The 18,931-nt window shown below is 37.9% G+C and overlaps 1 protein-coding gene and 1 pseudogene across 6 annotated transcripts in view; both read left to right on the forward strand.

The window, feature by feature from the left end:
* LOC118799314 (inter-alpha-trypsin inhibitor heavy chain H3-like) overlaps nt 1-659 on the forward strand; it is a 47,671-nt gene extending 47,012 nt beyond the window's left edge. For all 6 annotated transcript variants that reach the window (XM_036559067.1, XM_036559068.1, XM_036559069.1 and 3 more), the window contains 2 exons: nt 90-165; nt 247-659. In XM_036559067.1, the coding sequence (XP_036414960.1) occupies nt 90-165; nt 247-361 (191 nt within the window). In that variant the 3' untranslated portion in view covers nt 362-659. The remainder of the gene's footprint in view (nt 1-89; nt 166-246) is intronic.
* Nucleotides 660-3,132: 2,473 nt separating this feature from the next.
* Nucleotides 3,133-18,931, forward strand: part of LOC118799320 — a 36,673-nt pseudogene continuing 20,874 nt past the window's right edge.

Consider the following 18,931-nt stretch of genomic DNA (forward strand, 5'->3'; position numbering starts at 1 on the left):
CAACAAAAACATCAGACTGTCCACTGTACTCATTTGTGTTGTTGTTCTAATAGTGTAAATAATGCCCTCATCTTTATTTTCTGCTTAAGGGAAAACTGATGTTCAGTATGAACTGTTACCACAATCATGGATCAAAATCAAGGACCAGGAGGTCCTAGCAGAAGCGTACGTACAGTAAACAAACGCAACACTGTTTTTTTTTAACCAACGTTTTTAAATCTTAAATGCATGTCTTATTATTTGCAGGAGCACTGCCACTGACCACGGACACGCTTCAGCCCCAAGAGTGGACTGCTGGCTTGTACCCTTGCGGTTTGTCCTGCAGGGGGAGCTCTCTGACTTCACTGTGTCTCGACTGTAAAGCTCTCAACTAAATATGTATCTTGAAAATTTCACAACTGTCTTCCAAACAGTTTGGTAGAAAATGTAGAAGAAAATAAAACGCTTGTAATGCTGGCCTTAAGTAACACTGTGGGTCTAAATGCTCTGGGTGCTCCGTCTGTGATCAGTAATGTAACAGCTATGTAAGTTTTTCTTAGTAAGTTAGAGAACTGAAGATTTCAGAAGATCTTCTGGAAAAAAACTCAAGCTATACCAGCATGAACGAAGGTGGCACAAGTGTAAAAACCTTGCTGAACAATAAAAAAGGCTCAATCTCATGTGGGTTTTTAGTCCAAGAAAATCAACACCAAGCAACACATTTCTTCATTTTATCCCTACATTTCTCATTGCGAGAGTCAGAGGTGGTCTGCCTGTTTACTCAGTTACATGTACACAAGTAAAACTCATAGATTTGCACTTCTCCAAGTAAATCGTTTCTATTCAGTCAAGTAGTAATCCACTTTTTACTGTTTATTTTTACGTTTAATTTCATTTTATCATGTTGCTGACAGCCTCTGTACTGCTCTGTAGGTGGTCCCACCTCTGACTTTAAAACGTTAGCATTTTATTTTAGATTGAAAAGATCCAAAAAGAGAAGAATGACAAACTTCAGTTCCTATGCTGATGGATGCTGGATTCACTATGAAGCTCTACTGCAGTTCTACAATTTACTCAGTACTAGAGTTGGCAAATATATACTATCACAATACTTCAAGAAAATTTTCACGATATGTCACAATATTTATTTTTAAGGTTTTCTTCCAACAACAGTGATATATATGAAACTATTCAGTTTAATGTGGGAACCAAGTTCAGCCTAGACAATATAGCAAAAACAAACTACACAGACATCCTTCAAGGATCTGTATTCTAAAGCAAGGGTCCCCAATCTTATCTACAAGGGCTGGTGTGGCTGCACTAGTTTACCTGCAGCCACACTACCTGTTCGTGGATAAGGCTGATGACCGCTGTTCTAAAGACAAGTTTTATTCTAACTTGATTAAGTGAAAAGATAACAGCAGCATTTTTGTACACTGAATGCATCTTTTGCATTTTGTTAAATGACCAGTGTCCCTAAGTGGCTCACATCTATACAGCATGTCCATCACTGTCTATAAATAAAAGGAAGACACATTCAGTACCAGTTCCACCACAGGGTCATGATGTAATGAACTTCTCCATTCTCTGTAGTTTAATATTTCTGTTTATATTCTCTTTTTATCCAATTTGTAGTGGGGTCGAAATTTGTATTGCTTTAACACTTTTAAAAGGCCCATAACACAAAATACTGAATTTTCAGCACTTCTTTGAAATGAGTTTGAAGTTGTATGAAAACACTGATCAAGTTTCAAAACATAACGTTCACTCGCTAGCACATACATTCCATACATATATGGAAACTAAGCTGGAAAAACAGCCTGTTTTAGAATTCACAGTTTCTGTGATGTCACAAAAATCAACCACCATCCACCCACTCACGATCAAGTTCTAAGCAGTATTTTCAGCTCTTGGTGCTTTTTGGATGTGGTGAAATACCATATCAGTCTTAATGGCACAGAACCAAAAAGGGATAAAGAGAGGATGGAAAATAATCACACAGAAATAAATTCTGACTGTTTTTAAGGGCCTTGGGAAAAAATGTAATAGAAAAATGTAGGATATATGTAATTTTACATAATATTTCCATATGATTGAACATGTTTTTGAAAGGAGGTGCATCATTCGATTGACGGACAACATAGTATTTGACCTATTCTAAGGTGAAGGTCCACACTGATGGATTTTTTTCTGTATGTTTTTGGTGGAGACAAGCAAACATGAGGAATGGACAGAGTGCTCATCTCAGTAAATATGCAGTTTCTGATGTCCTCTCTTTTGGATTGCTCAAATTGACTGTTTAAGTAGAAAAAGTAAGTATGAAAGAGTAAGTTCTTTAATATTGGAAGAATTTTGTCCAACAAAACGTCTGGAGTACTAAAATCTAGGAAAAAAGAAATAAACAAAGGGAGAATCCGAGGCATTCTTCTTTCCAAAAGATATTTTTTTTACTTCACAGAACCTCTGAACGAGCAACTCGCATATTAAAGGGGAATTTCACAGATTTTTTCAAAATTCCTGTTTAATTATACTGTTATAGTGCAAACAAAGAAATAAAATTGAAAAAAATGCAAATGATCAATATTGAGTATTTCTTCGTTTTACTTTATGACTTCTGTTTTAAATGTGTCAAACTTCTAAAACTTCTTGTTACTTAATTCCAAATTTAAACAAAAAAAAAGATCCCTAATTTACAGTGTGGCCTCAGACTTTTGCTCCTCACTGTAGTTTTTTTAAAAATACATTCGTGGCGGAGGGGTACACGCAGGGCACTGTGAGGCAAAACAGTCCGCAAAGAAATTTCTTTTTTTCAATTTTTTAACAAGGCCTAATCAGAATCAACATATAAACATATAAAACTCAGAAGACACGTGCAGGTTCACTGGTGGTTTTGGATAGTAAATAAAATGTGTTTTAGTCATGGAGACCCCTGGTTCCTATCACCACCACTGTAAAGAAATCAGACTCTCAATCAACCATTTTACACCAAACCACTCTGAATGGCTGACTGTTTACATTTAAACAGATTAAATTACACAGATATTTTGAAAATTTCACTGTCACTGTCATACGGCGCTTGACCTTAGTGACTTAGTGAGCTGTTAGTCACAAGCAAACAGCATTTTGTCAGTCCTCCAGCTCTTCATGGAGTTACTGTAAGAGGTCAGTGACAGAGGGGGTGGTCTCTCTGCACAAATACACAAATGACCAATGGCAAAGACTATGCCTGCAGAGTCAGGCTTATTACATACTAAAGCTTATTATTCAGTAACTACAGGGACTCCAGTCCAAACTGGCTGAGCGATTCTCAGATTATAGAAGTGTGTAATAAAACTTTGGGCCCACTGGTGGTCCCTGGACTTTTCACGGGTTAAATGTGCGCATTTGTAAGACCTCAGTGCTACTGGAGTCACCATGGATCGAACCACAATCATAGTAACTCTCTTTGGATTCTTACTTATCTGTGTCACCTCCACCCCAACAAGTAAGGTAAGGTCAGAGGTCATTCAATGCATCAGCTGTTTGTTTATTAGATTTAACCCTTAGAAGTCACAGTGATAAGCAAAGTATGCTGTAGTTTTACATGAATTATTTATGACTTGCAGATTCTAAAAGTGGTGGTATTCAGGACAACACAAAGGCTGTTTCCGACTCTGCATGCATGACGAGTGTAAAGTCCAATGAAATTTGAAATAATTAATGCAGCTGGTACTAAAATCAATGTTAAAAACATTCTTTCAAAAATTTACATTTACATCTATCTCTGTATAAGTAGCTGTTATGTGTGGACTAACCTTAATTATCTTTTCAATATGAAATATTTGAACTTTTGTTAGAATAGAAAATCAGCTCTTCCCACAGGAAAGACAACCTCAGTATCCCAGTATCTCTGTAGTTTCTTAAAGACAACAAGATCAAACGGAAAGACAAGAGACCTTTTCTTAAGTCTCTCCTGCTGCTCTGATATTTCTAGTGATCAAAAGAGCCCAGTAATCTCACATGTCTCCTCTTAAGTTGTAGTATAGATCTAAATAAAATCAGATTTGCCAAGAGAATGATGCTCATCTTTATCTGCTACTGAATTAAAGACGGGAACTCAACCATTTTTCATAGAAAACTAAGAGCCTTCTCAGTTTTAAGGCTGTGGAAAACTAGCACAGTGTTTATTTGGGTGAGAAGTATCTCATGTCTCCTATTTCTCCTAAAGAATTTTAGGAGAATTACCATTAAACTTCATGGTGTTGCCATATGGCACCAATTACTTTATCTCAATTTTACTAAGAAGCACTAATATAAAATCTGTGTTTTCCCATTTCATTGTGGAAAAAGGGTCTTTCACTTTGAAAGGACAAATACTTTATGATATGACATGACCAGGAATTCTTATTATGATGTTGTTATTACCATACATGCCAAATACCAACTGAAATCGTATTAATTACCAGTATTTAGAAAGTAGATATTGGGTAGTACATTTCACAAAGTATAAGCTGGATTTGCTTGGTGTTGTTTTCAATAAAAGGACATTTTTAGAGAAATTTTTGATTTTATGGTGCTTTGGTATGATTGCGCATTGTTGTCATATGGCCAAAACCAACCAAAAACCCCACTTAAAAAAAAATCTAATATTTCCATTATGTAAGGAAATTAAAATAACAAAAACACATTAAAACATTATCATGTGCAAGTAACAATTCATGCAATAGAGGGTTAAGTGTCCTGAGCCATAAAAGAGTAACATTTTGAGCAATAAGGTTTTCCTCTGGGTTGTCTAGTCTCTTTCTCAGTTTCTACTGCATTGCTAAAAACGTCTGTTTGGTTCTCCATCTGTACCAACACTGCATTCATAAATCAATTCATTACTATAATTCTACACTACCGTACAAACCGTAAAAACACTATGAGACGAGACTAGAATTCAATGGAATTAGACAATATACAAATATACAAAGTCAACCAAACAGCTGACCAACTCAGAGGTGAAGGTCCACTCTGACAGATTTGTTTGAGTTGTCACTCAATGTTCCTGGGGGAGGCAAGCAATGGACGGAAGCCAGAGTGCTCACCTGATGCAAGCTGTGAACACTGCTATATTAGTTTAATATTGTAGTGTTTTAGAACAGAGATCGTTAAAATGTAAAAATGGTGAAGTGTGAGATACTAAATCAGCTGAACATGGTGTTTTGGTGTTTTCTGAGCTCTCTCTTAGTATGAAATATTTTTTTTTTTTACTGGATGAGAATAATCAGTAATGTAGACATACAAATTTGCCTACATCACAATCAGCCTTTATTGGCCACTTATGTTTTGTATAAACAAGGAATTTTAGTTACCCAGTAGTTGACAACAGATATCACCCTTATCGTTTACCATTTACTGTTTTCCCCACTGCAGGAGCGAGACATTGACATCTACAGCTTCCATATAAACTCCACAGTAACCAGCCGCTATGCAATCACAGTCATCACGAGCCGTGTGGCAAACCAACTCCGTGAGTCCAATGAAGTCCATTTCGAGGTCAAGATACCCAAAAATGCTTTCATCAGCAAATTCAGAATGTGAGTCAATATGCTTATCAGTTACACATTATTCTTATTTTTCAGTCTTATTTAAAGTATCATCAAACAGTTAAGGTAATGTACAGTTACAGTGTCTGTAAACCGTCTGTGTCTCAGGACCATAGAGGGGAAGACGTATGAAGGAGTTGTGAAGAAGAAAGAAGAGGCTCTGCAGCAGTACACTGAGGCAGTATCTCGAGGAGAAAGTGCTGGAATGGTCAGGTACCATCATACAGACCTAAACACAGCTAAATCTAGCATCGCACTCAACTGCAATTGAAATCAGACAGCTGAGGAGATTCTGCTTTACCAAATCAAACTTACTGAATCTAATCATTCTCCTGAAATGGCTTCACTTATCTCAGAATCAACTCCCAAATTATTCAGAGCTCAGGTGGTAATTTAACTACCATACAATTTGCATAATTAAATAGTTCTCAGGACTGACAACGATTATGTCCTTGTGTTCCAGCTCAGTAGGAAGGACTCTGGAGGAGTTTAAAACCTCAGTGACATGGCCGCTTCCAGTAAAGTGACCTTTGAACTCACCTATGAGGAGCTGCTAATTCGACGCCTTGGCAAATATCAGTTACTCATCAATGCCCAACTGATGCAGCCTGTTGCAGACTTTAAGGTAATACTGAAAGCTAGTCTCAGCCTCAGATGCTCCGCCCACATGTAAAAAGAGCGCCTGATAACTGCTGCACATTAAGATGGCCACAACTGTCAGGTTTTTGGTGGTTCATTCTGATTGGTTTTCCCGCATGTTTATGTAAATGCAGTTCCATGCAGCAGATTTAATCATTCCCATGATCTCGTAACGAGAATATACGTCTGGGGACAACTTCTGAGCTGGACTGCACTAAATCGTCGCTATCAGGAGTTCGCCCTTCTAAAACCTGCCTCCAAATTCCTAGAGTCTGTGCTATTTTTAACGTCCACCATACAGTGATAGCACAAGCCAAACAAAGCTGGTAAATCACTTACCTCCACTAAAGAAACAGTTTTTCTCTCACAAGTGAAAATGTATGTCCTTGAAAGCCTCGGGCGTGACTCACTGAACAGAAATCAACAGCAAGCAACACTGGAGCTACAGAAAGCGAAATCGTTCAGAAAAGGTTAAATGTTAAATGGTCATTAAAAGTCATTAAAAGTTAAATGGCCATTGTTACCAACTGTGTCAACTTTTCGTCCGTAAAGCCTTTTTTCGAACTTTTTTTCCGCTTTCCGTACTTCCAGTGTTGCTTGCTGTTGATTTCTGTTCACTGAGTTTGTGCCGGGGGGTTCGACTTATGAAGGACAACAAGAATTTGAGAGGGAACTGAATCGGAAGTAACACCAGTAAGTGCCATAAACAGCTTGTGGAACGCAAGTATTTAGGGCCACTGCAGCAAACCCTGGCTGACCGGTGATGCCGTCTGCGACCTTGATGTCAAACTAAATGAAACTTAGACAGAGTTCAAAGAAATCCACTTTATTCATTCAGAATTCAGCATTAAGAAATTAGACTCGGGTTCTATCGAATATGGACCTGTTGAACAGATGATTAGAAGCTACCTTTCACAGTTTTAGGGAATGTTCTACCGTTCGGTGCCTCTGCTGCTCGCTGATAATCATTTTCTGGCACTACGTTGACTCGTCGGCAGCTTGAGTCAGCGGCTCATACTGATAAGGCTCAAGACGCACTGCCTGGTCAGAAACACCTTCCCTCGTCGAAGATGGGGATGGTAGTAGAGAAAAATCGTCAACCTCGTAAGACTCTCAGTTGCAAAAGTGCCATTTGATTCTGCCTCTCTCCATATTTTCTGGTAGCTAATGTACGCTAGCTCTAAAAACACAGCAGCTCAGCCCATCCAGTTTCCCTCGCAGCCCCACCTCCAACCCATAGATCACTACAGTGCCCCTCCCATTTTTGAGCATTTTTTTAAAAGTGGAGCCAGGGGTGGAGTTAGCTGAAAATAGGGGGGGTGTAGTTACTCTTTGAACTCACAAACAATGACAATAACAACAATTTCATGCGGCACCTCGCATAAGCCTCTTCACATGATCCTACATGACTATACCTCCAGAGCCTCTACGGCAGCGAGAGACAGTGACGCGATGCTACAACATAAACAAGTGCTGTAACCACTCCACGTTCCATTTAAAGATACATTACACTGTGCTTCTGTTTATATTACTGACTCCGCCCATGAAATAAACAACACAAAACGCAGCTAGTGCAGAAGCATCTTATACACTGCAATAATATAGTGTTTGCATATGTAATTTTAGGAAAATAATCACACTACACAATTATTTCATTCTACCTTTTAAAAAAGTATGAGTTATGAGTGTTATCATTTTTATTTTCAATTTTTAAAGTTATTGTTGGTATTAATGTTACTGACAATTTTGATTATTTACCCGAAAATCTTGTTTTTTTCAGGTTATGATAAAATTTACTTACTCCTATAAGTTTGATCATAAAGATCAAATGAAAGAGATGAACTTGATAAATAACAAAACTCTCATTGAAATTAATCATTTCAGTCTTTAACCACCTTCAAAGAGCCTGTAACTGTTTTAGTTGAGGTTAACTTTTCCTTTCTCCCTTTTATTTCATTATATTATTTTTATTTACTCTTTCTTCCCAATAATTATATTTCCTTTCTTTTATTTTCATTTCATTTTATCTCAATTCTATTAGTTTTTATTTATTTTATTACTTTTTAGAATCCTTTTACTTGACTGTTTTAAATTTAGTTTGCCTGTTTGTTCTTTTATGTTGAAATCTTATTCATTAGTTTGTTATCTTGGTTTTATTTCATACTTCCCCTTTCTAAATTAAATCTTAATTCTTCTCCTAATTCTGTTGGCATTTATCTTCTTTGGTTTTACTGTTAATTTGTTTATGTAGTTGTTCAATTCAGTTTAACCTAATTAAATTCCATTTTAATTCCTTTTTCAATTCCCTTTAATTGTAAATGCTTGGCTACATTGAAAATGCTTGATTGGTTGGTTGGTTGATTGAATGAAATCCGACCATACGCAACTTTGATGAATGAAGGACCAATGAGTCCATCTAAAGCATCATGACAGGCAGTTTGTGCTAAATTCCATTTTAATTCCTTTTTCAATTCCCTTTTAATTGTAAATGCTTGGCTACACTGAAAATGAGGGTCACCCTCAATGTACAACCGAGTGAAAATACAGTTGGTTGGTTGGTTGGTTGGTTAGTTGGTGGGTGGGTGCTGATTGATTGATTGATTGACTGAATGAAATCCGACCATATGCAACTTTGATGAATGAAGGACCAATGAGTCCATCTAAAGCATCAAGACAGGCAGTTTGTGTTCAGAAATGCCATAATTATCTGTAATCTATAAAACTTCTTTCAGTTTATTTTTGTGCTGCATGTTATAGTTGTTGATATTTATTTGAAAAGATAATATAAAATAAACAGTCAAGTCACATTATTATGACCACTTCCTACTTCCGACGGCAGCAGGGCGTAACTCATGAAGGAAGTCATGTGTTGTGAGTTGACTGATGGGTATATAAGGTGAGGAAGGCACTCTCAACCGATTTGGAAATGAATCCATCTTTGCAGATCACGTACACCCATACATGCTGACTGTCTTCCCTGGGGCAGATGGGATATTCCAGCAAGACAAAGCGACATGTCACACGGCTAGAAATGCCCAACATTGGTTGGAAGAGCATGACCAAGACTTCCAAGTAATACCCTGGCCTCCTTATTCCCCAGAGTTGAACCCAAATGAGCATCCACCTCGATCGCCGTGTTCACTCTAAAGATCCCCCCACACCCCCTCCAGCAGCTGTGGGATGCACTGCAGTCAGCATGGCTCCAGATACCTGTGACAACCTACCAGGGCCTTACTGAGTCACTCCCAGCCCATCTAGCTGCTGTCTGTGCTGCACATGGCGGTTACTCTGGATATTAGCTGGTGGTCATAATAATGAGAGTCAACTGTGTAGTTCAGCAGTGAGGCAATAGTCTCAGGCTTTTGGGTAAACATTATGGTTGAGTTTTGTGAGGTTTCGATTGTTTGTGAGTCGATTTAACTTTTAACGTGGCTGCAGTTAAAGCAAATATGGGGATTGAAATTTCAGCTTGTGTCTTTTGATTGAGTGACTCTCAGCCCTGCAAGTTGTGTAATCTCAATGTTTTAAGACAGAATGATCTACATAATCAATATAAGAGCTGCACACTTTTTCGATCCTTGTGGCATCTGGAACCCAATTTACTAAATTAGTAATCATTTTGTATTGTGTAAAAGTGTGAGACAGTTTTTTTTCTCACTTTAGTAAGTTTATATGAACCGTACAAGTGTTGAAATTGTCCAGGTGCAGTTATAAGCAAACTGAAAATGCCATTAAAAATTAACTCTTGTTTGATTTATTTCTCACAGTAATGTGGGTCACACAGACGTAGAAAGAGTATTAAAAAGGTAAAAAGGTTGCTAAAGCACAAGTACTGTTAAATATAGAACAATCCTCTTCAGCAGACAGAAGAATATACATTTAAGACATTTATTTTTATATTTGATTTTATTTCACAGAGTGGAATTGACGTTATGCATGGACAAAAAATTAGATTTGATTTGCCATCAAATGTAGCCTTAGCCTTATATTTCGGTCTATATTTTGCATCTCTGACAGGTTGACGTGTATATTAATGAGGGTCCAGACATTTCTTTCCTAGAAGTGAAAGGAGGACTGAACACCCATGAGCTGACCAGTGCTCTAACCACTACACGATCTGGTAATAAGGTGAGAGTAATATATTATATATGCTATATACACTATACTTATGCTTCTTTGATTTCTTTAAATTGAAGTATCATTTATAACATTCAAAATTACTGTCTATGTTCAACTGACGAAAAATATATAGAGTGTTTGTGTGTGTTTGGGGGGGGGGCACAAAAATATTTAGACTTTGAAAATTTATAAAGGATTTTAAAATTGAATGTCTGGATTGAAGGCAGTTTGGCAAAAAGAATAGACCACATGCTGCACAAAAGCTAAAGAAAAGGATTTGTGGTATCTGAATTCTGTTTCCTCACCAGTTTCAATCTGTTTGTCAATATCTTTGTTTAGGCAAACACACAATTTTGTTCATAGTACAAATTACTATGAGTATATACTCAAAAACATTGTAGGTGTAAATTTAAAGTAGATAAATGAACAGAAACTATATTAAATAACAAAAACAAAAGTGCCTGTTTCCCTCCTCTGTATATAATACTCAATCAATATATCAATTGTAAGTCAACAATACAATGTACTTCACGCCAAATACAAAGGCAATTTCCGATGTTTTGTAAACTGAATGGTATAAAACATTATAAAATTATAAAAATAGCGTATCTATGTGTACATTATCTTACATACATAATATGTTAGCTGCTTCCCAGTTTAAATGGAAAAAGGAGGTGCCTTTTAACCATTTGACGCCTTATTTCAGGCATGGGTGAACTTTTACCCCACTGAAGAGCAGCAGACCAAGTGTGAAGGCTGCGCAGAAAATGGACTGAATGGAGATCTGATCATAACCTATGACGTAGAGAGACTAAACCCCAGTGGAGAACTGCAGGTAGTAAATACAGAGTCTTCACTACCACACTTAATGCAACAAACACTGAACTTGCAATATACTTCTTCCACATGAGTGAGTGACCATATCTATCTATCTATCTCTCTCTCTCTCTCTCTCTATATATATGTGTGCATATATATATAATATATATACATATATATATATTATATATATATTATATATATATATATATATGTGTATAGTGTGGGTGTTGGATTGCTAACAACGCCAGGTACAGTCGTGTGCAAAGGTTGGGACAAAATATAAATGTGCCATAACTTTTCTTTTACACGACACATTTTATTTTTCCCAATATGTTAAATTCAGTAAACAAACAGTAATTGTGCATTAAAGTATGGAGAAGTGTCTTTTCTGTATGGAATGTAACAAAACATGTCATTTGACCGGGGTGCTCAAACTTTTGCATACAACTGTAAACACAAGCAGCTGAAAAGTTGACCCATGCCTTTTTCAGGCCCTTTTCCGGTTTATTCCTTCTTTCCCAACAGACATCAAATGGCTACTTTGTCCACTATTTCTCACCGACAGATGTACAGCGGATACCAAAAAATGTGGTCTTTATCATCAGCCGAAGTGGCTCCATGCAGGGCAGGAAAATGCAGCAGGTGCAACTATAAAAAGAACCAATGTTTTTTTGTAGCTTTGTGTTTTAACTTCAGTTAGAAGTTTCAGTTTCAGACAAAACTGTTTTATTATGGTTTTATTCTGCACAATTCTCATTAATGTGAACATGCCACTGTATATATAACTAAAATGCATTTGCTGATGAAGTTTTTCGCTACAGACCCGTTTGGCGATGCTTAACGTTTTGGGAGATCTTGCTAGTGACGACAACTTTGGGCTGATCACCTTTGACAGTAATATAAAAGTCTGGAAAACTAAACTCCTCAAAGCCACAGAAAAGAACCTGGAGCAGGCAAAGAAGTTTGTAAGGAATATTCAAGCTCGAGGAGGTAAAATAGCTTTTATATTTGATCCTGAGCAAAACAGGATCTTTTTAAAAAAATATATACATATCTATATATCTACATCTATCTATCATATGTATATATATTATATATATATATATATATATATAGAGAGAGAGAGAGAGAGAGAGTTGATTATAACCAAGACGTGGTCTGCTGCAGCTTTGACCTGCTTTCTATTCTGAATTTATGTGCCAATTTAATTAAAATGTTTAAAGAAATTACGTATTAGATAATATAATACTGAGCTCCCAACAACTTTTAAAGACTATTTCACCTGTCCTTTTAATAGATGTTACTACTAGATGTGCACTCATGAACTCCTTCTGGTGAAGATTCATGGCGACTTGCATGCTAACTGCGCTCCCTGCTGGAGAAACTTCAGACTGCACGTGAATTCCAAAGCCACGCCCACGTGCTTTACATATTGGAAAACTAGGCGTTTTCCATCATTATAGCAGAGTCACTATGTCATTTGGGTATTACATACATAAATCTTAATGTTAATTAATCTAGGACTGTATGATATATCATATTTTTATCGCTATTGCAATATGAGTTTCCGCAATAAAGACAACATTAGAGTGGCGGTGACAGAACAGATCAAGTTACCTCATACATACAACGCCATAGAGACATCACTGACAAAACAAACCATTATAAGTCTATGATTGAGTGCTTCTCTGCACTGGGATTGAACTCTGCTCTCCCACGCAGAGGACGAGTAACAATTCACCTAAACAACTAAATACACTCATCCTGAACACGTGCACAGCTCAAACACTCCTTCCTGAACTATAAGCCTGTAAAAATGCATCAAACACTAGGATTGTTCTCACAACCACTACTGTGTTTTAAGTGTGCAAGGCAGTAATGACTGCTGTCACAACTCACACATTTGACAACTAAACACAGATAAATAAAAAAAAATTGAGCTTGTGCGCCTACGAAAAAAATATATACATATTTGGGTTTTTTTTTAGCTTTTATAGAAAAGGCTGTTGAGATAATGCTGTTTCTCAGTCTTTTAGTGGACAAAAAATCTGCTCGCAGTTCTGATGTAAGCAGCTGTTGGTATTTATTTTCTTTTTATTTGCAGAATAGTAAACCGTGCTTTGGGAATTTTGTATTTTACTATTTGCATTAAGTAGAGGTTTGCTGGATTTCTGTTTACACACTAGGGGTGCCACGATTATTCAACTTAGTCGACTAAAATCGACAACCAAATTAGTTGACAACTAATTTAATGGTCGATTAGTTGGTGACGTCAGTACGCGTCTTTCTCGCACTCAGGAATGTTTTGACATTACCGCCAACTGGACAGCTGACAAAACCGCGATGGGAGCCTCAAGAACAAAATCCTCAAAAGTGTGGGAGCATTTCACGCTAAACGCTAAAAAAGAAAAAAAGGTTGTCAGTTGTGATGTTTGTAAAGCTGACCTTAGCTTGCATGGGAGCACATCCTCCATGTTGGAGCATCTGAAGAGGAAACGCGTCCGCTCACCAAATGAAGAAGATTAATTTCGGTAAAATAAGCCACGTCCCAAACCGCATACTAGCTCACTAAATAGTGTGTAAAAATAGTGCATATACCATTAGAAGTGCACTCATTACTGTAGTATGTGAATAATAGTGCTAGCGAGCTAATGTTAATGCTAAAAGCCGTCGTACTTCATGTTATGAGCCGAATTTTAATATTTTCTGTTTCGAAATGCTGCTCTCTGTAAAGGTTAACGGAGTTGGAACAGAGAAGCAAGTAACTATTATTCACAGCGACCCTGTTCACTTTCCAGATAACGTTCACAGTTTTAAACACTGCATCGTCGTCTTAACATCGAGGCCACCGGTGCGGTTAAATTCGGTGAACACAGAGAACGTTTGCGAACAGTTTTCTGTTCTCCGCGAACGTTTGGTTCCACTCACTAACAGTTACAGGACGTAGTTCTTCGTGAACACACAGGGCAGCTGGACAAAGGTTTACTGTTGAAATGAAAATTTTACAAAATCTTTGAAATTTAACTAAAGTTTGTCACAATCGTTTGCCACTTTCCCCTCTGCTCCATCAGAGCGCATCTCCTCTGCAGCGGGGAGTATCCGCTCTCAAAGGAGATCAGGACTCTCACAGGAGCTCGGAGAGATGCTGCCTTTCCTCCGTTTCAATAAAGACCTGTGATGGTAGAATTTAGTTGCAACAGAGTACAGACAGACAGCAAAATGCACAAACCACAGACTGCACTGTTTAAAATTTAAATTTATATTGTTTTTTTAAAATGTACTTGATTAAAGGAATACTGATTTAGTTCTGTTATATTTCATTGCTACACAGTGCATTCTTGAATGTTATTCATCTTTGTCATCATTGTTAGTTAGCAAATGCATAAAACAACCTCAAGCAAAAATTTAAAAGCTAATAGCTACATGATAGTTGTTTGGTAATGTAGTGATTCATAATCCGAATAATCGATTATTCGTTTCAGTTATCGATAGATTATTCGACTATCAAATTAGTCATTTGCTGCAGCCCTATTACACACCCAGTATGACCATCTGTACTTGCGTCACATCCAGTCAGAGGCACACTATTTTAATAAGAATTTCTCACTTCTCATATCGTCATCATGATATCCGACAGCCTTATCGAATTATTCCTATTTTATGTCGATAACAGCCCTAATGTGTACATATTACTTAATATAATTTTTTACCCTTTTCTTATCCTGATTCCTGGCTGTAGACAGGCATCAGAAGAACTTTCTGTACTTCTAAAAGATCCATGTTAGAGCTAGCTGCTCTAAGGTCACTGCAGTGAGTCACACTGAAGTAAGTTCTTAAAGTTCTCCAGCACTTCTTAAAGGAGCTTGAACCCCAACTTCACAACATGTTTAGCAAGCTGTTTAATGGTAAATTAGTCCTTCTTCCTCTTCCCAACATGGCGATTATCGTCTTTTAAGCATCATCATTGCTTGTCAGTCATCGACGATAACCGATTACACTGCTCTATCTCCCGGCCAGCAGTGGGTGAGGGAAGCACTTTAATGAAAATACACTGTTAATGTAAACAGTGCAGGTTTTTAAAATATATAAATAAACCATAAAATCCAAAACAAGCAGATACAGGTCTTTCCCATCTTTAAATTAGTTTCAAGTTGATTTTTTTAAATTATTTTTAATAGAGGTGGCAAAGACTGCGTCACACATGTAGCCACGCCCCTGACCAGTGTTTCCCAAACGTTTTCATGCCAGGACCCTTCTGTTCCGGTAGCGTTTGTCTCATGAGCCATCAAATATTTTGTAAAGTAAAATCAGACACGTCTAAAAAAGACATCTTTTACTTAATATTACTGTTCTTTTCATAAATAAAACAATAGCAAACATGATAAAAGAACGAAACATGCATAGGTCCACATCATTACATACACTAAATGGCCAGTTGGAGTTTTTACATCAGCCTGTATTTACACTTATTGTTGATGAGGGGTCTCAAAAGGGGTCTTCCAGATTTACCACTTGCCTTTGGTACATCTCCATTCTACATCATCTAAACCGCTTATCCTTCTGGGTCGCTGGAGCCTATCCCAGCTGTCATTGGGCGGAAGGCAGGATACACCCTGGACGGGTAGCCAGTCCATCGCAGGGCAGACAGACAGACATATACATTCACACACACACTCACACCTAGGGGCAATTTAGCTCGTCCAATCAGCCCGGCTGCATGTCTTTGGACTGTGGGAGGAAACCGGAGTACCCGGAGGAAACCCACACAGACACGGGGAGAACAGACAAACTCCACACGGAAATGACCCCGGTCACCCGGCCGGGAATCGAACCCAGGCCATTCTTACTGTCCCATCCCACACTGTGCCGCCCTTGCCTTTGGTAAAGCACACATCATCTGTCATACAGCTTCATAAAACAGTGCAGTTCCTGTTCATGTGTTAAGTTAAAGCTGTCTTTTTTCATGTCTTTATTTAATTACATAGCTTTTAGAAGACAAGTAACCCAAAAGTAATGGAAAGTAAGCCGATATAATAATCCCTTGAATTAGGACACAGGTTACCACTGTTTTCTGAAGGAGAATATTATTCTTTTTTTTCCCCCAATTTTCTCCCAATTTAGACGTGTCCAATTCCACTCACTAGTTTGGTCTCCCCCACTCACACACACTACCAGCGCTAGGGTTAGTTATCGCAGGCTTCCTCCGAGTCCTGTGAAGAACCAAGGCATCTTTTCAAACTGCTACTAACAGAACGTCATTGTACAGCTGAACGTGCTCATCAGAGAACACTAACCACCAGCTCTGATACATCAGCTAACAGATGCCTGCGTTGGCTGCATCGCGCTAGGTGATGGGGGGGGGGGCATCCTACCCACCCAGAGAGAGTGAGGACAACTGTGTTCTCTTGGACTCCTAGCCATGGACGGCTGTAGCATCACCAGGGATCAAACTCGTGATCTAGCGATACAGGAGCAGAATACAACCCTCCAAGTCCGGCTCTACACTGTGAACCCATTAATACTTATTCGGACATTACACGTCAACACTGTTCTAATTCATGTTGTCTGCTAGATTATTAGGACAGCCAGCTCTGCACCGTGATCAACACAACATCACAACAAAGCTCATCGTATTTTGTACATGCTTGTAGTGGCATGTAATTTGTGGTAAAAAAGCTTTGAACACAATGACCGCATGTCTGTATGTTTGTCATTTGCGTGACACATGATAACCTTACTTCGAATATATGAGAGTCTACAGTGATAATATAGGAGCAATTTGCAGTGTCCAAGATGCAGAAAGTGGATCTCAATTATCTCAAACATGATGTTTTCATTTTTAGTTAGTATTTGTTTTAAAAGCAGATTCTTTTTCCCCATCAGGCACCAACATCAACGCCGCAGTGCTGAAAGGGGTGGAGATGATCAACACACACCAACGAGAAGGCTTTGCCTCCATCCTCATCCTGCTGACTGATGGAGATCCAACATCAGGTACAAAAGCACTCATATACATATTTATATGTAAACGAGAAGATTCACTGTAAACCGTGCCTTTACGTGGCCACAATGTGTGCTCTCAATGCATCTGAAATTAAGATTTAGTTTCTTTTGGCTGTAGCTGATCTTGTTAACGGTTCATTGGAACATCTACTAACTGTGCTGTGCTCGTCAGGTGCAACATGTCAGGAGGAGTTTGAAAGGCACAGTAAAATAGTGGAGCTGTCCACAAGCATGGGACAAAAGACAAGTTCACTGATGAAAAGATGGTAGAGCTTACTACAACCCATTTCCAAAAAAGTCGGGACGTTCTGTAGAATGTAAATAAAAACAAAATGCAATGATGTGCAAATCATGTAAACTGAGAAATTTTATTGTTTTTTGAAAAATATATGCCCATTTTGAATTTGATGGCGACAACACATTTCAAAATAGTTGGGACGGCATGTTTACCTCTATGTTTCATCACCTCTTCTTTAATAGCGTTTGCGAACTGAGGAGACACTGCTGTAGTTTTGAAAGTGAAATATTTTCCTGTTCTTGCTTGATATAGAATTTCAGCTTCTCAACAGATCTCATTTGTTGTATTTTCATTTCATAATGCACCAAATGTTGTCAGTGGTGACGGGTCTGGATTGCAGGCAGGTCAGTTTAGCACCCAGACTCTTTTAATACATAGCAAAGCTGTTGTAATACATGCAGAACAGCTGAAATAATCAAGGCCTTCCCTGAAAAAGACGTCGTCTGGATGGCAGCATATGTTGCCAAAACATGTATATATCTTTCAGCATTAATGGTGCCTTCACAGATGTGCACGTCATCCCATGCCATGTGCACTAATGCACCCCTATACCGTCATGAATACTGGCTTTTGAACTGTGCACTGATAACAAGCTGAGTGGTCTTTAGGCCGGAGGACACAGTGTCCATGATTTCCAAAAAGAATTTCAAATGTTGATTCGTTGGATCGCATGACACTTTTCTACTTCAGCGTCCATTTCTAGACCCTGTTTATGTACAGTTTCTTCTTTGCATTTTAAGTTTTAACTTGCATTTGTGGATGCAGTGACGAACTCTGTTCACAGACAGTGGTTTTCAGAAGTGTTTCGGAGCCCATGCAGTGATTTCCACTACAGAATCATGTCTGTTTTCAATGCAGTGCCGTCTGAAGGCCCAAAGATTATGGCCAGCAAATACAGGTTTTTGGCCTTGTCCCTCACATACAGAGATTTCTCCAGATTCTCTGAATCTTTTATGTTATTATGTACCGTAGATGATGAAAAGCAAAAGTTCTTTGCTATTTTATGTTGAGAAACGTTATTTTTGAATTGTAGCACTATTTGATCGTACAGTCTTTCACAGAGTGGTGAACCCCTCATCTTTACTTCTGAAAGCCTCTCTGAGATGTTTTTTTATACTCAGTCATGTTACTGACCTGTTGCCAATCAACCACCAGGTGACTTTTTAGCATTACACAACTTTAGCAGTCTTTTGTTGCCCCCGTCCCAACTTTTTTGGAACGCGTTGTTGGCATCAAATTCAAAATTTATATATTTTTCAAAAAACAATAAAATTTCTGTTTCAACCTCTGATATGTTGTTTTCGTATTATTCTGAATTAAATATAGGGTTGAAATGGTTTGCACATCATTGCATTTTGTTTTCATTTACTTTTTACACAGCGTCCCAACTTTTTTGGAAATGGGGTTCTAATTCCTAACTACTAATTTAGTAATTAAAAAAAATAATTTGGGAAAAAAGGTCAATGCCATAAAAGTCCTGAGACTTGTTATAGTGATATTCTGT

Source organism: Colossoma macropomum, unplaced genomic scaffold (assembly GCF_904425465.1).
Source record: "Colossoma macropomum unplaced genomic scaffold, Colossoma_macropomum, whole genome shotgun sequence".
NCBI lineage: Eukaryota > Metazoa > Chordata > Actinopteri > Characiformes > Serrasalmidae > Colossoma > Colossoma macropomum.